General features: G+C 37.8%; 1 protein-coding gene across 3 annotated transcripts in view; it reads right to left on the reverse strand.

Annotated features, from left to right (window-relative positions):
• DPP10 (dipeptidyl peptidase like 10) overlaps window positions 1-18,361 on the reverse strand; it is a 1,290,245-nt gene that overhangs the window by 108,014 nt on the left and 1,163,870 nt on the right. For all 3 annotated transcript variants that reach the window (XM_012535464.2, XM_004276493.4, XM_049712621.1), the window contains exons 8-9: window positions 13,133-13,253; window positions 2,509-2,663 (exon numbers count right to left, since the gene is read on the reverse strand). In XM_012535464.2, the coding sequence (XP_012390918.2) occupies window positions 2,509-2,663; window positions 13,133-13,253 (276 nt within the window). The remainder of the gene's footprint in view (window positions 1-2,508; window positions 2,664-13,132; window positions 13,254-18,361) is intronic.

Genomic DNA, 18,361 nt, shown 5'->3' on the forward strand with positions numbered 1-18,361 from the left:
ACAGAGGCACTTGTGAAGACGGCCGAATGAAGAAAAAACGTGAAAAGTCTCCCTGAAAATATATAGCATATTATTAGCACACAGGATTTACCCATTTAGTAAACAAACATTATTATTATTTTATGCCTAGCTTTACTATTAAGAAATATTAATTAATTAAATAATAACTTATTAAATAAAAACAAATTGTCTAGGTTTGTCAACCCAGTATCTTCTGACTTACTGATGACTTATTTAGATTTTCTCAGATGTTTCTGTATGTCCATTTGTTTGCCTTAGTCTTGATAAAATTATAAGGCCTAGGAGTGTCCAAGTTCAAGCACCAAGAGTCTGTAACTGAGAAGGCAACTCGAAGATGCAGCTATTACATATGGCTCTTCTGTGTGAATCCTAAAATCCCCACTCCTCTTGGAAAATGAATTACAGAAAGTGGTCCCTTCCCTGGGGTTGATTTTATTCCGTTTGTGCAATGCACACACTGAACAGCTCTGAGTGACTGTCTTGCCCATTGACATGTGCTTTTCACAGTATGGACCCATTCTTCATTTTGTATTTACATTGTCAGGTGAACTTTCATTATTATAAGTAAATCAAATGGGGTGAGAATATATTTCAAAAATCTTTTAATTTTTTCTCTGGAAAAAATAACTGGTACAGGTATGTTGTACCCGCACAAACTGTCATACATAAAACATGGCTAAATCTACAACTGGAGAAGACATAAGTACTTTTCTTGGAGTACCATACAAATGTCTTGGGAAATATAATTATTCTGTTGTTAGGTCAAATTGCCATTTTTTTCCTGAAGAGCACTGAGTATACGTGCTTTCAGATCTATGTCCAGAGAAGACCCTAAAAATAATATTTCAAAATCATGGAATCTTATTCCTCTCAAACCTGCTGTCTTCCGTGGCTGTCAATCAGTCACTCTGTTACTACAACCTATTGGAAGGAAGATAGGATGGGGAGAAAGATAGCACAGAATCTCCCTGAGGAAACAGGCTTCGCAGCCCTGACTCTCCATATTCACTACTTTCCTTCCTCCTGTCCCCACCTTGGATAACTTGAGTCTTGTAGATGATTGGAAAATGAGGAAAGTCATTCCCCCCAACCATGCCTTCATTGCAGGAGTAGAAAAATACACGTGATGGATAATTTTTCCAGTACTCTGCCCAGTTAAGGTACTGCACAAACTTAAAGGTATAAAACCTATTGTACTTTGGAAACACAAGGTACAACTCACTAAAGAAATGGCTTAATAAAGACTTCTAAATGAAATCAGCAGCCTCCTCTTACCTCATTAAGAGCTAAAACGTATAAACTTGAATTTTAAAAGTTTTCTATAAGACATCCTTACATGATTAATGCTTGCGGGGGAGCTCACTTTTTTTTGCTTTGTAAACATGGGGAAAATAAACTTTAAAGCAAGAGACCTTAAATAATTATCGATGACGTATAAGAGAAAAACCAATACACTCCAGATGGTTCCACAGCCTGCTTTCAGAGGCCTCACCCAACACTTAAAAATAGTTTTGCTATCTGGGCAGGGTTTCCATATTCGTTTCACTCAATAAAACAATTCCATCTATTCCAGCTATGCCTGGCTATGGTTCTACCCCAGCATTTGATAAAGTATGTTCTGCCAAAATAATACTGGTGCTAATATTAATACTCATAAATTCTCTATGGTTAGTCTATTCTTTATTGGTGATTCTTTATGTTTAGTCTTTATTTATTTATTTATTTATTTTTGCGGTACGCGGGCCTCTCACCGCCGCGGCCTCTCCCTTTGTGGAGCACAGGCTCCGGACGCGCAGGCTCAGCGGCCACGGCTCATGGGCCCAGCCGCTCCGCGGCATGTGGGATCTTCCCGGACCGGGGCACGAACCCGTGTCCCTTGCATCGGCAGGCGGACTCTCAACCACTGCGCCACCAGGGAAGCCCTAGTCTATTTTTTATTGAGATTATTTATGCTTAGTCTATTCCTTACTAGGGATTCTTTATGCTCAGTCTACTTTTTTAGGAGATTTATAATACACATTAGCAAGCAGTATATTAAGTGCTCTAAGAAATCATCTGAAAAAAAGCTAGATTTTTTTTTTTTTAAACTGAGAATTCCCAACTTATTTGACTGTGACACTTTTTGCTCCTGTATAATAGCTATTAACAACTCACAGAATATACCTTGGAGAAACTTTTGCCCTGGGATCAATGCTGCTTCTTATGTTTTCTCACCCTCTTTTCAACTAGGAAGGTGAGGGATAAAGAATGAGAGCATCAAAGTGAAAGAAATACAGCAAAAGTTCCTGCACCCTTGAATCATCTTTAGCTGTTCATACACAAGCACTGCGCACAGACCACTGCAAGCTCTCAAAATGATGACTCTGTCGACTGGTAAGGGGGCTTATGTTATTCTCCAAAGACAACTTGTTCATGAACCAAGAATACTATCAATCAAGTCACGGGCACACAGAGAGGGGGGACAAACAGCGCTTCCACTTCACTTACCTTAGGGTATGGATACTTCTTTCCTTTGGGATACAAAGCTCCAGTAAACTGGGGGATAACCATGTTAGGCACCAAGGAATCATTTATCATCAGGAAGGCAAGCCTTTCTCCATCTGGTGACCACCAGTGGGCGATGTGAGAATGCAGGAGTTCCTCTAGAATAAACGAGTGTTATTTGAAAACAACTGTAGATGTGGGTTCAGTGACCCACAAACATCTGTCCTTGAAATCTTCATTGGACATAAATATTTTCTATACAGTGTGGTGGATTTTATCAACTTCATGAAGCATTCTGTATTTCTGAGCTACCCTTTTGATCCCAAGAAAAGGAGATGCAAAGAAAGGAAAGAATAAAGCAGTGAAGTCAGGATTTCATGGATTGTCAACAATGTGAACAGAGGAGATGAAAGCACTATCAGAGTAAAAAGAATGAGAACAGTAACTGAAGACTGAAACATGGCATAAAACCATATTCATGTCATTATTCATTCATATCTGCATTCAGTCATATTTCCATCCTCTCATCATCAAACAAGTGGAATACCTACTAGATTCGTTAAACTATCCTAAGCTCTAAGGAAATAAAGTTTTAAAAAATATACTGGATATCTTTCACGTGACCCCCGATCCACTATCCACTTTTCTACACCTGATTTCTGGCCCAGGAAATTAACCTGTATGAACTATATCAAAAGGGCTCCCATGCTCTCTAGAGCATGGCCACTATGGTACTGTGGCAAGAGATTAGAAGAAGGAGAGTAAAGTCAGAGTATGTATTCCCTTGGCTCTGTCCTGAAACGTCACCTGAGGCTTGCTGAGTGCTTTAAATGATCTCACTACTCCTATCAATGCAGCCTCATCTACACAATTTTCTCCTTTTGTATCTGATCATGGCTCACTTCTATCATCATAGGGGTGCACATCGCCTGGCTGCTACTAGTCTAGATTATAGTTCTGTCATTTATGGATCCCCTATACCTTCACCTCTGTGAATTATCTTTTTGTAAATAAATAGTTTTCAAATTATTGAATATGCTAACTCTTTTCCTTTTAAGACCCTAACATAATACCAGCAGTAGACTCAGAAAAGACACCTTCAAAATTAGATTTTGGGATCAGGTTGGAGACCTTTGATGTAATAATAACTTTTTTGGGGGGAATTGGGAGCATAGATAATCCATAGCAAGGGATGGAATAATGAACAATCAATTGTCACTGGTGATGACATAGAATAAAATGCAGCTAGAGAGGAAAAGCGTTTGGAGGACAAGTGATGGTGACACTCAGTTGCTACAAAAATGACAACGATAAAGATTATAAGTGAAGTTCTTATGACACCTCAGAGGGATTACATAGGAATAAACAGAAACTGAAATCATGACAACTAAATTAGGAAAACACAAAAGGTCACCATGGCAACTTTGGAGCCCCTCTCTTCTGTAGTTGAAGAGCAGATGTGGCTGAGGTCCGAGAGAACAAAGAAAGTGTTGCAGAGGTGCAACACAGATTAGGGTCTCAACTTCACTTGTGTTTTAAAGCTAAGACAGCAATATTGGGAGAGAGGTATTGGGAGCCTGACAAATAGGCTAAGGATGCTTGGGTAGATGTGTGCAGCACACTTACTGCTTTCTGGACCAGTCTCATAAATAACACATTTTATAGTGGAATGCCGGCTGAAGATTTTGAACCTCAGAATTTCCACAAGTCTTCTTGCTGACTGAAGCAACCTCTATACAAGGGAGCTAGACCTCCTCTGCATAAAGGCAGAGTGAAAGAGTAATTCCTGTAAATTTTCAGAGGCTGCATCCCTAGGGAAAAGGTTAGAGATGTAGTAGCCTGGGATACACTGGGATATCTACTAAAAAGTGAGGAAATTTGTTGGGATTATATTTATTTAAAAGTAAAAGAGGGCCTGTACTCTGGATTTTGAAGAACACCGTAAACTACATTCACATGTGCTGACCTGTTTTATTCCCAGGTAACCTCTAAAACTGCCAGTTCTGAGAAGAACCTGAGCAGGAGAGGGCTGTGCAGCAGACCAAGGCCATGGTCCAATCTTTCCTACCATCTTCACCCTGTGACCCAGCAGATACGATGGTAATCCAAGTGTCCTTCCCAAACAGAGATGTTGTGTGAAGCTTCTGGCAATCACCGTATGACAATCAGAGCACAGGCATTACAAGCTTTAGGGAAAGGCCATTTTCTCCTGTGCCGATAAATATTCCCCAATTCAAAAGCAGCTCTCTACTGAGCTATGGTAGAAATAATTAGCCTGACCATGGGATACCAAGTGACTATGCAACCCAAACTGTCCATCTTATCTGATTCACTGACCATAAAACTAAACACATACAGCTATATTCCACTATAAGATAGAAGTGGTTTATAAGGAACTGGACTAGAACGTATAAGTGAACTGCCCATCGTATTGCATCCTCTGCTTCATCCTTTCTCCTCCATTTCACGTCTATGCCTCAGGATGCCTATGCCTCTGACATCCTGACATAAGCTGGCAGAGGAGGAGTAAATGTAGGCCTGGTTTATGGGCAGGTTTGCGTGATGTACTTGAACACACTGGAACTGGACAGGCTCTGCACTATAATCTTACCCAGGAGTGGCCTAAAAAGACTATAATAGACATAAATCCTCCCAGTTGGAAGACTTTTAAACAAGATATTTAGCTTTCTACTTCTTACGGAAGGAGACTTGTCCTGAAGCATAGGTCCATCCAGACTCATGCACAGTAACTAATAAATGGTCACCTGATCGGGGATATGGAAAAGTAAAATCGCAGAATGAGTGGCAGGAAGTCTAGGGAAAATAAGTGCATGGACTTGTCAGGAGGGGTAAAAATGTAAAAATGTGAAGATATTAGTGTCCACCAGAGCACATCCATAGCACAGGAGGCTCTCAACGACCAGATGGACAGTATGACCACCGAGTGCATGCCAGGTTGTCTCTCGCTGCCAATGATAGTGATCGTTACTAAACACTTGACATGGCATTATTTCCCAGCTGGCCCAGCTGACTACCTGGTGACAGGTGGATTACAGGGTAACTCTTCCATCAAGAAAGGGTAGAATTTTGCCATAACAGAAATCGATACATATTCTAGATATGGACATGTCTTTGCTGCCTGTAGTCCTATCAGCACTGCTGTTCGTGGACTTACAGAATAACTTATCCATTACCGCAATAACCCACACTGTGTCACCTCCGCACAGCAAATATTTTACAGCAAAAGGAAGGCAATGGACTCAGAATGGCATTCACTGATTTCTTCATGCTCCCCACTAGCCAGGCTTGATAGAAGAGTAAAACAGTCTGCTCTACCTCGATGTAGGCACTATTTTTTTTGACAACATCCTTGAAGTTGGGATGTTATCCTCCAGATACTAGTGTCCTGCTTAATGTCCACCAGAGCACATTCATAGCAGAGGAGGTTCTGTGTCCGCCTGCATAACCAGGAAGCACAGATCTAGGAGCTAAGGGGTGGAAGTGTAGTGTTCTCTTTCACTATCACATCAATAATCCACTGGACACAACATTCTGTTTCTTAACCTCATGACAATGGGCTTGGTGGGTGCAGAAGTCCTAATACCTAAGGGAGGATTGCCTCCAAACAAGGAAAATAGTCACAGTTCTGTTCCTCTGAATTAGAAGCTGAAATTTTTCCCTGACCATTTTGGGCTCAGTGTGCCTGGAAAAATAAACTGACAGAAAACACAGTCACTGTGCGGGGTCAACGATTAATATCATCTGCCAGGAAGAAAATGTGCCTTTACTATATAAAGAAGGAAAAGGAAGAAGACATTTGGAATTCAGCAGATTCACAAATACCCTTTTGTCTAATTCCATCTCATTTTCCAATTCCACATTTCTACATGCCAATTTCCATTTCAATGGAAAACTAAAACGGTAGCAACCTAGTTATTAAGAAGAAGAAGCAAAGGAATAAGATTTGGCAGGAATAAAGTTTTGGTTTGATGCACCAGGTAAATGACCTATCTAGTCAAAATGCTGACTGAAAGTAAATGGAAAAAGGAATGAACAGTTCAGGAAAGGAGCTATGATTACCAATTAAGGCCATATGATAAGTTATTTCTTTTCTTAATGGGGCCATTTCCCCCCAGACCTTATATGGAAAACACAGATACTGGCTGTCAATTTCAGACAGGTATGTAATGGACTAACATCACTCTACAATGAAATGGCAGCAGATGAGACTTTGTGTGTTCCTCTTCTGGGGCCACAGACTTTTCATTTGAATAATAAGAACATCCCCATGGTGTCTGAGTTTAAAAACTCAAAGTGTGGCCAATATGAAGCCAGGCAAATCAAATAAAGAGAAAAAAGTTAGTGCATGGTATTTATTTTGTTGGTTTCCACCCATGGAAATCATGTGGGTTTGGCTGTCTTCTTCAACCAAAACTCACTGCTTCTCATACTGTGAAAACTCCAGGGCTCCCTCCTTCTAGGCCCTAGTAACAGCTGCCCCCCTTCCCTCTTCAGGTATTAACGGCTAAACCATTACTGGCCACAGGTTGTATATTCCTTGTCTTTTACAAGTGGCCTCTTCATAGATAAAGCTGAATACTATTCTGAATGCGCCATTTTTTTTTCCAGTAGTGATCCTGACCCTGATTTATTCAAGTAACTTAACATTCAGGTGAGGAGACATGAGTGAGCCACGTAGCACTGGAGAAAAAACATGCTGCCAATTGAGTGCACGTCAACTCTAAGTCTTGTAAGACCTGTAGGTACAGAGAGATCAGATTGTGTTGCCCAAAATCAACACTCAGGGTTTCTAAGAAGCAGGTTGTATCCTGGGTGCTGAAGTACGCGTACACAAGTACTTCCCAAGAATGAGAATGGCCCCAATTTGAGAGCACCATTCAGTAGAAACTGGACATCATCTACCTTTATTTATTTTAGAGTGATTTATGCCTAAAGTTGTTCCTCACAAAAATGATAAAAGAGCAAAGCAGTATATACAAAGAGTTATGTGACTTCCTTCAGGTATATAAAAAAAGCTACCCAAATAGAAAGTAGATAAATAAAAGAATCTTTAATATGCATTTGCTTAAAAGTCCTCTTGAACAAGGCACACATTCTTTAATTGCAACTAGTAGGGACTTTTACTCACGGATTGAAACTTCCTGTAATCAGATTATTTACAAACAATGTATTTTTACACATTGCATTCCATTCCATTTCAATGTAGGCATGGCTCTTCAATGTCTTTGTTACACTGATTTAGAAAATCTCACGGCAGAGCAGATGGAGTTCTCAACACATGTGGTTTTATATCACAGACACTTAAAAATATAGCCTCAACACAAAGCACTCACAGAAAATTAACTCCTATACGACCACTGTGTTCAGATTAACAAGGAATTCCGAAAACTCAGCTGATTTTATCCATTTGTAGTTTATCAACTTAGATAGCATTTCCTGAGGATCTACTGTCAGCCCTGGGTTTTGGTTGATTTTTTTCCCCTTATTGCCTGTATCTTACTGTCAACTTTCTTGAAAGAACTGTCTATGTTCATAACCTTCTCACTTCCCATTTACAGCTCCATCCACTGCAGGCTTGCTTCTGGCACCACCACTTGACTGATTTTGTTCTAGTCAAATTCTGGTAGCAAATCAAACAGTAACTTTGGAATCCTTAGCTTGTTTGACCTCCTGAGACTTAGCATTGTTGTTTATCATCCTATCTTCCTCTGGCTTCCATGGCTGCATCTCTAATCTTTTTTTCTTTTATATGTCACAGTTTAGTTTTACTGGGATTTAGTAAGTACTCAGTAAATATTTGTTGAATCAATGAATGGACGAATGTGACTTCCTGTGTCTATGAGAAGGCAGTGAATACAGGCATTTTGCATTATTCTCACCAAATAACAAAAAAACAACAATCCCAATTTGTTGATAAGCATATTGTTTATCTTGTAATTTTCTTCTCTCACCTCTTTATTCTTGTCATTCTTAAAGCTCAATGCAAAAACCATTTCTTCTATAAACCACCCTATATTCCCGCAATGCATCAGAATTAATTCTATTTATACATATATTTAATACGATGACATGTAGTTCTACTTATATTTCTATTTACCATGCTTCAAATGTTTCATTATATAATAGCTGGTTATAGTTTTTCTCTCCATTTAGTTGGAAATACCCAAAACATAGAAACCCATATTCCTCATTGTATTGCTCTCAGATGATGTCTGACAAATATATGTGCTCAACAACTGTTAGATTGAATTTCAGAGAAGGATTCCTTTAAAATACGAGATTCTAAAATATATTTATAAGTCTTTTAGGCATGTCAGTTCCATTATTCAAATAATTGAAAGTGACAGTCATTTTTTGTTTCTATTTAATAGATTCAATACTCCATGGAGATTTTCAAAGTTGTAAACTTGGCAGCTGTGAACTTTACCTTTTTTAAACAAAATATTGATCTGATACTTTGTTTAGTTAAGTTACCACGTTAAATATGCCAATTTATGTGAATAAGATTTGAGGTGCTTTGTGTAAATTATACTTAAAATGTTTCATTTTGAGCACAATGTTTTATTTTTCTTCTGAACTTCACCAACTCTTTTTTTTTTTTTTTGGGGGGGGCGCTCTGCGTGATTTGTGGGATCTTAGTTCCCAGACCAGGGACTGAACCCAGGCCCTTGGCAGTGACAGCATGGAGTCCTAACCATTGGACCACCAGAGAATTCCCCATGAACTTCACCAACTCTTTAAAACACATTTTATATATATATATATATTTTTTTTTTTTTTGGGGTACGCAGGCCTCTCACTGTTGTGGCCTCTCCCGTTGCGGAGCACAGGCTCCGGACGTGCAGGCCCAGCGGCCACGGCTCACGGGCCCAGCCGCTCCACGGCACGTGGGATCCTCCCAGACCGGGGCACGAACCCGCGTCCCCTGCATCGACAGGCGGACTCCCAACCACTGCGCCACCAGGGAAGCCCCACATTATATTTTATTTGCTTTTACTTTCCTTAGGAATTGCGTAATACTAGAAATAGAAACAATTACACTTTTAAAAGACTTTTAAAGACTCCACATTAGTGACTGTGGTTGGGAGCAATAGGCACACTCACAGAATGGCCTGGCCCTAACGCACTTAATATTTGCCATAAAAACATTTTATTATCTTTTATGTGACTCTTCTAATCTTTTCCTACGATAATTATAGAAGGTAAATTTCCATTTAGAAAAAGTAAGTGGAAATGTTACATGTTCCTTCTTGGGTTTCCCACACATGCTAACTCATATTATAATTGATTTCTGCAAAGTAATAAAAAGGAAATCTCTACACTAGGGTATCACATATATACTGCTGAAGATCATATGCATTTCTAATAGGTAGTACTGCCTTTTCATGAGTATACTGAAGGAAAAGAGAAGGTCTGGATTCTGGGAGGTGTTGACACATTGGACAAGCAAAGTGATAGTAAGTGATTAAGGCCCGTGTGGGACTTTTGAACCATAGGTTGGGGATGCCAAGCAAAATGCTGAGGGAAAATCAATGATGTATGACTTGCCTAAATCCCTCTGCCAAACCTTAACACTTATTCCCTTCGTAAGGTCCCTTCTCTTGGAACTGAAGCAAGAATTGAGGTAAGTCCATGGACAGTAGGGTTCAGAGTCTCTGGCTGATGAAAGAGACCAGGGAAATCTAACACCTTAGGTCCATAATGCATGTCATCCTTTAGGGAAGAGTGAAAGGCCCTGCACTGTAACAGGTGGAGTAGCCCAGGACGAAGCACTGACTTTGAAGACACACATTCAAGTGTCAGCTCTACCCTTGTGATCGCTGAGGTCATGTCCAAGTCACCTATCCTCCCTGAATCATGGTTTCTTCAGTAAGTGATTAGATATACTAGCATCATAAGAATTAACTCACATAGCATATCTGGAATTTCCTAGTATACCTAGAACATATGAGCCCAAAGGATTGAATTTAATTTGAACGGCAAAACCCATAATTTTTCCATTTCCCCCTTTTTGGAAAGTGTCAGACTTACAGTGTCATCCCCAAAACAAAAGTTTTTGTTACTCATTTGTCCTGCTTATCCCTCAACACACTGTTCAGTTTCAGCCCCAATATACAGGTTTTTATTCTCTAATTAAGAAGATAACCTTATTTCCCAAATAGTGGTCTTTAATTTCTCTCCTTATAATTTCCTCAAAGATGTAATTCCATAAGCTATATGAAGCCTTCCCTAAAGGACAGAGGCCCAAATCTTGATCAGTGTCAAGTCAGTACATCCTACATTGGGTTTACCCCTAGTTGACTCAAAATTTCTTGAATGTTAAGGATCACATTTTGTCACCCAATGTAGCATACTAGCACACTGTGAAGCACCAATGTTCCCACTAAATTATTCCTCTCCTCCCTGAGTCTACTGTTCCTTCTGATGTCTACTCACTGTGTCTGCCACCACTATTTACTAGTGATCCAAACCAGAAGCCAAAGATTCATTCTTGACTTCTTCAATCCATCTCGTCCATTTAAACACTAAGATCTACCTATTTTACTGCCTCATCAATTTTAGAATCTTCCCTCCTTCTTCCTGCTTTAACCCTAGTCCTCTTGCTCATTATCTCTTGATAGAACATAGAAAAAGCCTTATAGCTGCTCATTGGTTCTTTTCACTATCCAATTCCAGCTTTACATTCTAGCCAAAATGATCTATTTATGTGGAAGATCTAATCTTGACACTTCCTTTCCTAAAAAGCTGTATTAGTTTCTCCATTTAAGAGTGGAAAAATAATTGAAATCCCAGATAATTTTTAGGGTTACTGCCTCTTGGTTCTTGTTGCCTTCCTTTTCTCAAATTTTATGCCTCAATAATACCAAGCTGATTTTAGTTCCCTGGGCACACACTATGCTATTTAACCCTTCTATGATTCTTCAAGATTTTAACTCTTCCTTGGATTTTTCCTTCCTGGTTTCTTCTTCTGTGTTAAACTTCTTATCCTTTGAGGCTCAGCTCAGAGGGCTTCTCCATTAAGAAAATATTTACAAATCCCTAAAATGGGCTAAGTCTGACTCCTTTGTTTTTTCATAGAATCCTGTGTTTACTGTGATTTATTACTTAGTACACTGCATGGGCATGGTTTCTTCATCTTTCAGGGTCTCCTACAGTACCAAAAATATTTTGAAGATAAAAGGTGTCTCTTTCCTAGCTCCTCTAGGTAAGAGGTGGTTAATTCTTACTACCTAGATTCTCAGAACTACCAAGGTTTCAAGTTTGTTCCTCACCTGTTTTTTCAATTCATTGGGGCATCTCAGGCCCCTCTAATAATCCATCATTTGAAATAAGAAAGCCAGAGTCAGTTTTTTGACACTCTCAACCAAAGAATCCTACTAATCTGTTTGTGCATTTCATTTTGTAAAATTTCATAGTATAATTATCACTGATATTTCCACAGTAGGTTCCCCTACTCCTCAGAATAAACTGTGGCTTTTACTATTTGATGCTAGCTTATACACAAAATATATTATAGATATAAATACACACGTACACATATATGTGTAAATCTTGAGGGCTACAACGTCTCTTCCTTAATAATATAGTTCCACCCAGCAACATTTTCCTTTTAATGTAAAGTCCTGACAGCAGAACTTTGTTTTGTTTCCTGATGTATCTCAGCACTTAGACAAGTACTTGGAACATAGTAGGTCTTCAATAATATCTGTCAAATGAGAGCATGAATGAATGAAATGAATGAATGAATAAACTAAATGATTTACTTTCTTACATAATTAAAAGTAGCAACTCTTGAGCTAGAAAAATTGCATTTGCCAGTACTGCTCAAGAGTAAAATTTATTCTCTGGAAGATTCTTGCTTTATAATTTTTAATTTAATAGACTAACTTAGTTTAAATTTTGATGTATTTTGCCAAGATCAGTTGTAGAGTCTGAAACGTAGGGTTTAAACTCACACTTTGAGTTTTTCCTAGGCAATCTGTACCTATAACTAGCTGATAATTGGTACATGATAAAATTGGATAGAGGTTTTCATCACCTGATTCCTTCTTATATTCTCAGCTATTAGGAAAACTTGATTCAACAGTTATTATAAATAACTTTTTAGGTAGGTTTTATTGAATATTTTGGTCTCTATACAGTGGCTTTTAAAATGTGACAGAATGTTCTTAATGGAAATGACTAATAATTAAGTGGCTTTCATGCACTTTTTGAATAGTAAAGGATTTTGTTTATTCTTTCCCAGAGTCAGAAAAATTCAGCATCTAATTCCAAAGTGATGTAAGGTGATTATTCATTTTCATTAGTTAAGCATCACCAAAAATAAGATCTATTTAGCCTGAACAAAATGTGTATGTGTGTATATGTGATATATATATATATATATATATATATCTCAAACATGGAATTATATAAGTAGATGTAAATCATAACCAGTCAAAACATGTGCAGATGCAAAGATATGAAAGCATGAAGGCAATTTTGAGAGGAAATGAGAGGAAGAAATAGTGCTATAAGTATTGTTATAATTGAACAGATTTTTCTTATAGATTTTGTATAAAAATATATCATTTGTATTCTTTTGAAACTAAATCTATTCACTCACCTTCATATAACCAGTCAGCAATTCCATTAAAAATAATTCCTTCTTTTCCAGAAGATGTCAGTCGCAATGAACTACTCTTTATATCAGGTTGATAGTAGATATTATTTTCAAAAATATAAATCTGGATCAGGAAACATGTAAAACAAACAAACCAAAAAACCAAAAATATTAGGAAGCCTTTTTTTAAAGTTTCATATTATAGAATAATAGCTGAAGAGCTAAGTGTTTTATTATTTGCCTGCTTTCAATTTGTTTTTATTTAATGTGTATTTTTATTGCTTTCAATTATTAATGGCTGTTTCTTTCTCTATCATATAATATCCAGTTATCATTTAGAAATTACATGGTACTAGCTATTGAAGCTTTTAAATCCATATATTCGACAACAATGTTTCATCTACTTAATAATCTTTTTCTCATACCACAAAATTGGTTTGGGTTTGAGATAATATTCTGCAGGCTTAAGAGACTGACAACTGTACTAGATGTCATTTTAGTAACAGCAAACAACTCGAAAACCTCAATTTGGGGTCTTTTACCAAAAAATGCATTGGTGATCAATAAAATAATCTTTAGAGAATGTCTCTGATTCTCTCCAGCTCAACTCAAAGATCCACTAATGAAAGGAAACACTGGCAAAATTCTTTCAGATTGATAAGTGGAACACACCTCCCTATGCCTCAGTCTTCCCTGGTAATTCTTTCCTAAATAGCATAGCAGTAATAATAACCTTGTGCTTGAGGATTCAAGAAAGAGTTTTAATATGAATACATTACAGTCTTACAAAATAATATCAACATCACCAGCAGCAACAACAATAGTCCCAATACAGGAACAGCAGTAGAAATTAAACAGTGTCTGTCCACAAAAAATGAACTATCTTTAATAGATATAATTCAGGATAAAATTATTTATAATTCACTTTAAAATATTTTTAATGCCAAACATTTCAAACTGTTGGTCTGTGTGATATAACTGTCACAGAGCCATGTTTCATCCACTTGTTGCGGGGAGTAAAATATTGTTCAATGAAAGCCAAATTGCTATTTAGATTGACATTTTACTAAGAAGGTGAAAGATGGCCTAGTGCCCATGTGTTCCAGCATGCTATAGGATCATTGCACAAAAGCAGATAGAGCAAACACAAGAACTTCTGAAATAATTGTCTGATTAATCATGAGGTCCTAGATTTTAAACCTTGATGTGCTCAATGATGAAGGCAATCTTAACATCCAGAACATTTGATTGGTATTCTACTTTGATTCTGGTGATTTGGCAAGCACTTAACAGTGAGTGTATCTAGTTAACCATCCCACTACTACCTGTTGTTTATATTACAGGTGAGGATGACAATAAGAATGAGAATTGTTGGGGTGGAGAGTAAAAAGATATAATAGGTGTTTAAACATGTGTTGATAATCAGGCAGCCTAAATTTAAAATCCAAATAACTTGGATAATTTGCTTAACCTTTCTGCATCTCAATCCTCTCTTTTATAAGATGTGGATGTCTCACACCTACTTTAGAGATCTGATGTGAAGAATAAATGAGATGATGAATGTAGAACATGTAACACATGTGGCTATTGCTAGGCGCAGGGCTGACTTCATGCAAGATAATCTGGTTCAAAAATCTTACACTTTTTGCAGGCGTTACAGAATCTAATTCAAAACAAAACCTCTACAGCTTCAGCCAATGTGTAAATTATCCCAAACTATTGACTATTGGGTTGATTATATTATGATGACTATATATTAGGAATAGTTAGTAGAATAGTAATAGCAGTAGTGGTAGTACTATTAGGAGGAGAGGGGGTGGTATTAACAAATGATATTCATTGCTTTCACTTCATTTAGAAAGTTTTCAAGTGATAAGAATATAGGAAATAAACTTATTATTGAAAGTATGCACGTCCCACTTAGGCAAAAGTTTGAGAACTATATCTCAGGTATCTTAAAACTGGATGGAAGTGTTTTTTTTTTATGACTTTCACAACCCCTCATAACTGAGAAATAATATTAGCTTTATGGTAGCCATTCAAGGCTTAAACTTCATGTGTTTTGTATACTACCTCCTTTTGCCTTTCACAAACAGTATATGAAATAGGCACACAAAATCGGCTTTACTTGGAGGGAATCCTCTTTTTGTACCATAACCTTCTACTAGGACTTGTAAGTAAATAGAAATTCAGATCATCCACACTCATGCTACATAAGCACATGGGACTATTATCAAAAGTAAGGGTGACTTGAGACTTCCCTGATGGTCCAGTGGTTCGATCCCTGGTCAGGGAATTAAGATCCCACATCCCACAGAGCAACTAAGCCCACGCACCACAACTACTGAGCTTGAGTGCCTCAACTAGAGAGACTGCGTGCTGCAACTACAGAGCCCACCCACCCTGGAGCCTGCACGCCACGACTAGAGAAGAGAAAACCGCACACCACAACTAGAGAGAAGCCCAACGAAAGATCCCGCGTGCCTCAGTGAAGATTCCCCATGCTGCAACGAAGACCCAACACAGCCAAAAATAAATAAATAATAAATATTTAAAAAACACTAAAAAGGGTTACTTAACCCAATGTAATATTGTTCCAAATCCTCAGCTTTTTGAAGGGAACAAACTCTAAGTCAAAACAATTAATAAAACCTCCACGATTTCAGCAGATGTATAAATGGTTTTGGATACCAAAACCATTGACCAGTAATTACATTTGTATTTGAAGAACAGATTGGATGATGTTCAAACTCCACATGAAACTGACATCTGTTTCAATGTAAAAGAACAAGCAATATGGAATCAGAATTTTAATGCCATTTGCTGAAATCTGTAATATCAGGGGATATCCACAAGATCTTTTTTCTGTGGACAAAAAATTAGTGGCTGCCTTTATGAAAATATACATTTATAGTCTTTTAAACCCTTTTAAATTACCAAAGTTTTTCCTTGAATTATATTAGCTTCAAGTAATAGTCACAAACTCTCACCACTACTTTAGCAATATAGGAGCTGCAAATATTCCCAGGTACTATCTTGGCACATTGATGAAATTAAGCTGGATCCAAAGGGCAATGATCAAGGGCTACGACTAGATTTAAATCACATTGAAAATACGACAAACACTAATGCCATTTATCCTAATGTTACTGATTAAACTGTCATAATATTTTTGACACCATCAATCAATTCCTTCAATGAGCCACCTACACAGTATAACAAATAGAAATGGATAGCTATTTGACCACTTAATTTTTCAGCTAATAGAGCAAGCTGACTAAGCAGTTTTTCAAAATCCATGGTCTTAGTACACTTACAAAATAATTCAAAATTGGTAAAGTCACAAGAAAGGCAACAGGAAGACAGCTGAAATACTATATGCTGTGACAAACTGAGAAATATGTAGTAAATGACCCAGGAAATTATTCTATCAATGTGTTAATTGATATTACTCATTACCAATGATTAAACACAACATGTGTCATTGCTGTGCAGGAGGCTGTAAGAGCCAATTTTCAACTTTCTGCCTTCTCTTCCCCTGCTGCTACTCCAGTAATGCTTAAGATGATGGATGCCCCAGCAGCCAGGATTGCTGGGTGAAGAGGTATGGTACAAACTCCTTCCCCAGCCCCAGCCAACTTGTGATGGACATATGGCAATAAATGAACATTTGAGGTTAAAAGTCATTAGGATTATAGGTTTGAGAGCAATTACAATGTAAATTACCCTACTGTGACTGATTTAACCAGAGACAATGCCTAATACAAACTTATAAGAGCAGACTCTTATGAACTTTCAGCCAGTTTAATTGAAAAAGAACATCAGAATAGAACAGAAATATAATTGAATGTTAGATCTATTTTAGCTGAAATATTACTGAAAAGCTATTCCACCTTCACTGATTTGAGTGATTTTTATGATAATTTTAAATTAGAAAACTACAAATCATTCAAAAATCCCCATATGTTGTAATGGTGTAAGAGAATCTACAAAGTCACAGCCAAGTTGGGATAGTATTTGGGTTGCCTTCTACTGTGGCTTGCTTTCTGGGAAAAAGTTGTAATTAAGAAACTATCCCAGATAACATATATTACTGGCAGGGATGTGGTGAAAGGGGACCTTTCCTATGTTGATTGTGAAAATATAAAATGTGATAAGCATATTGAAAAGCAACATGGCAACTGAAAACAAAACATATTCCATCTCATCAGCAATCCCAAATCTGGGACCTTGTCTTGTAAGAAAAACAAAAACAGAAAACCACCAATATGTACAGAATGATGAAGAGTGATATTTATTTCTGCAGTGTTTATGATGGCCAAAATGAAGAGTCAAAGTGAAAACCTATCAAAGTGCTTGCCTGGATGGATTATGATTCATCCACATCAGGTAGTAACACTCGGGCTTTGAGAATAAATTAGTTACATGAGTTGACCTGGAGGTGTTTCACTGAGATATTGTCAAGTGACAAAAGGCACAAAACAAGAAAATTATTTCAACATGAATCCATTTTTGTGCACCAGACAATGACAATACTAATACAAACTTACACTAGCAGGGATCTCACCAACAGATATACATTGAATGTTGTCTTTTTTGTGTGTTTTTTTGCGGTACACAGGCTTCTCACTGTTGTGGCCTCTTCTGTTGCGGAGCACAGGCTCCGGACGCGTAGGCTCAGTGGCCATGGCTCGCGGACCCAGCCGCTCCACGGCATGTGGGATCTTCCCGGACTGGAGCACAAACCCGTGTCCCCAGCATCGGCAGGCGGACTCTCAACCACTGCGCCACCAGGGAAGCCCTGAATGTTGTCTTTTGGTACTCAGCCCCACACCTGCCCCCCACCCGCCATAGTCTTCTATTACTGTGTCATCAGAAACCTGAAATCTACAATTCTAAAATTCCCTTGCAAACTAGTCTTCTCAGCTTCTTTGCTTGATGGGTTCTAGATACTTTCTGCAAATATGAGAAAGCTGCTAGTTAGGAACTGGAAGACATTTAACCTTTGGTAGTGGCTTTTGCATGCCAGCTTCAACAATAGTGACTAAGTAGCAGTATATATATATATATATATATATATATATATATATATATATATATTTATATACCCTTCAAATCTATGCAGTTCTCATCTTTCAACCTGCCCTAATAGATGTGAACATTCAGATAACCATATCCTTGCTTCTTTTGGCTCCTGGACCACTAACCATACTCCAACTTCGTCATACTTCC

Source organism: Orcinus orca, chromosome 7 (assembly GCF_937001465.1).
Source record: "Orcinus orca chromosome 7, mOrcOrc1.1, whole genome shotgun sequence".
Lineage (NCBI taxonomy): Eukaryota > Metazoa > Chordata > Mammalia > Artiodactyla > Delphinidae > Orcinus > Orcinus orca.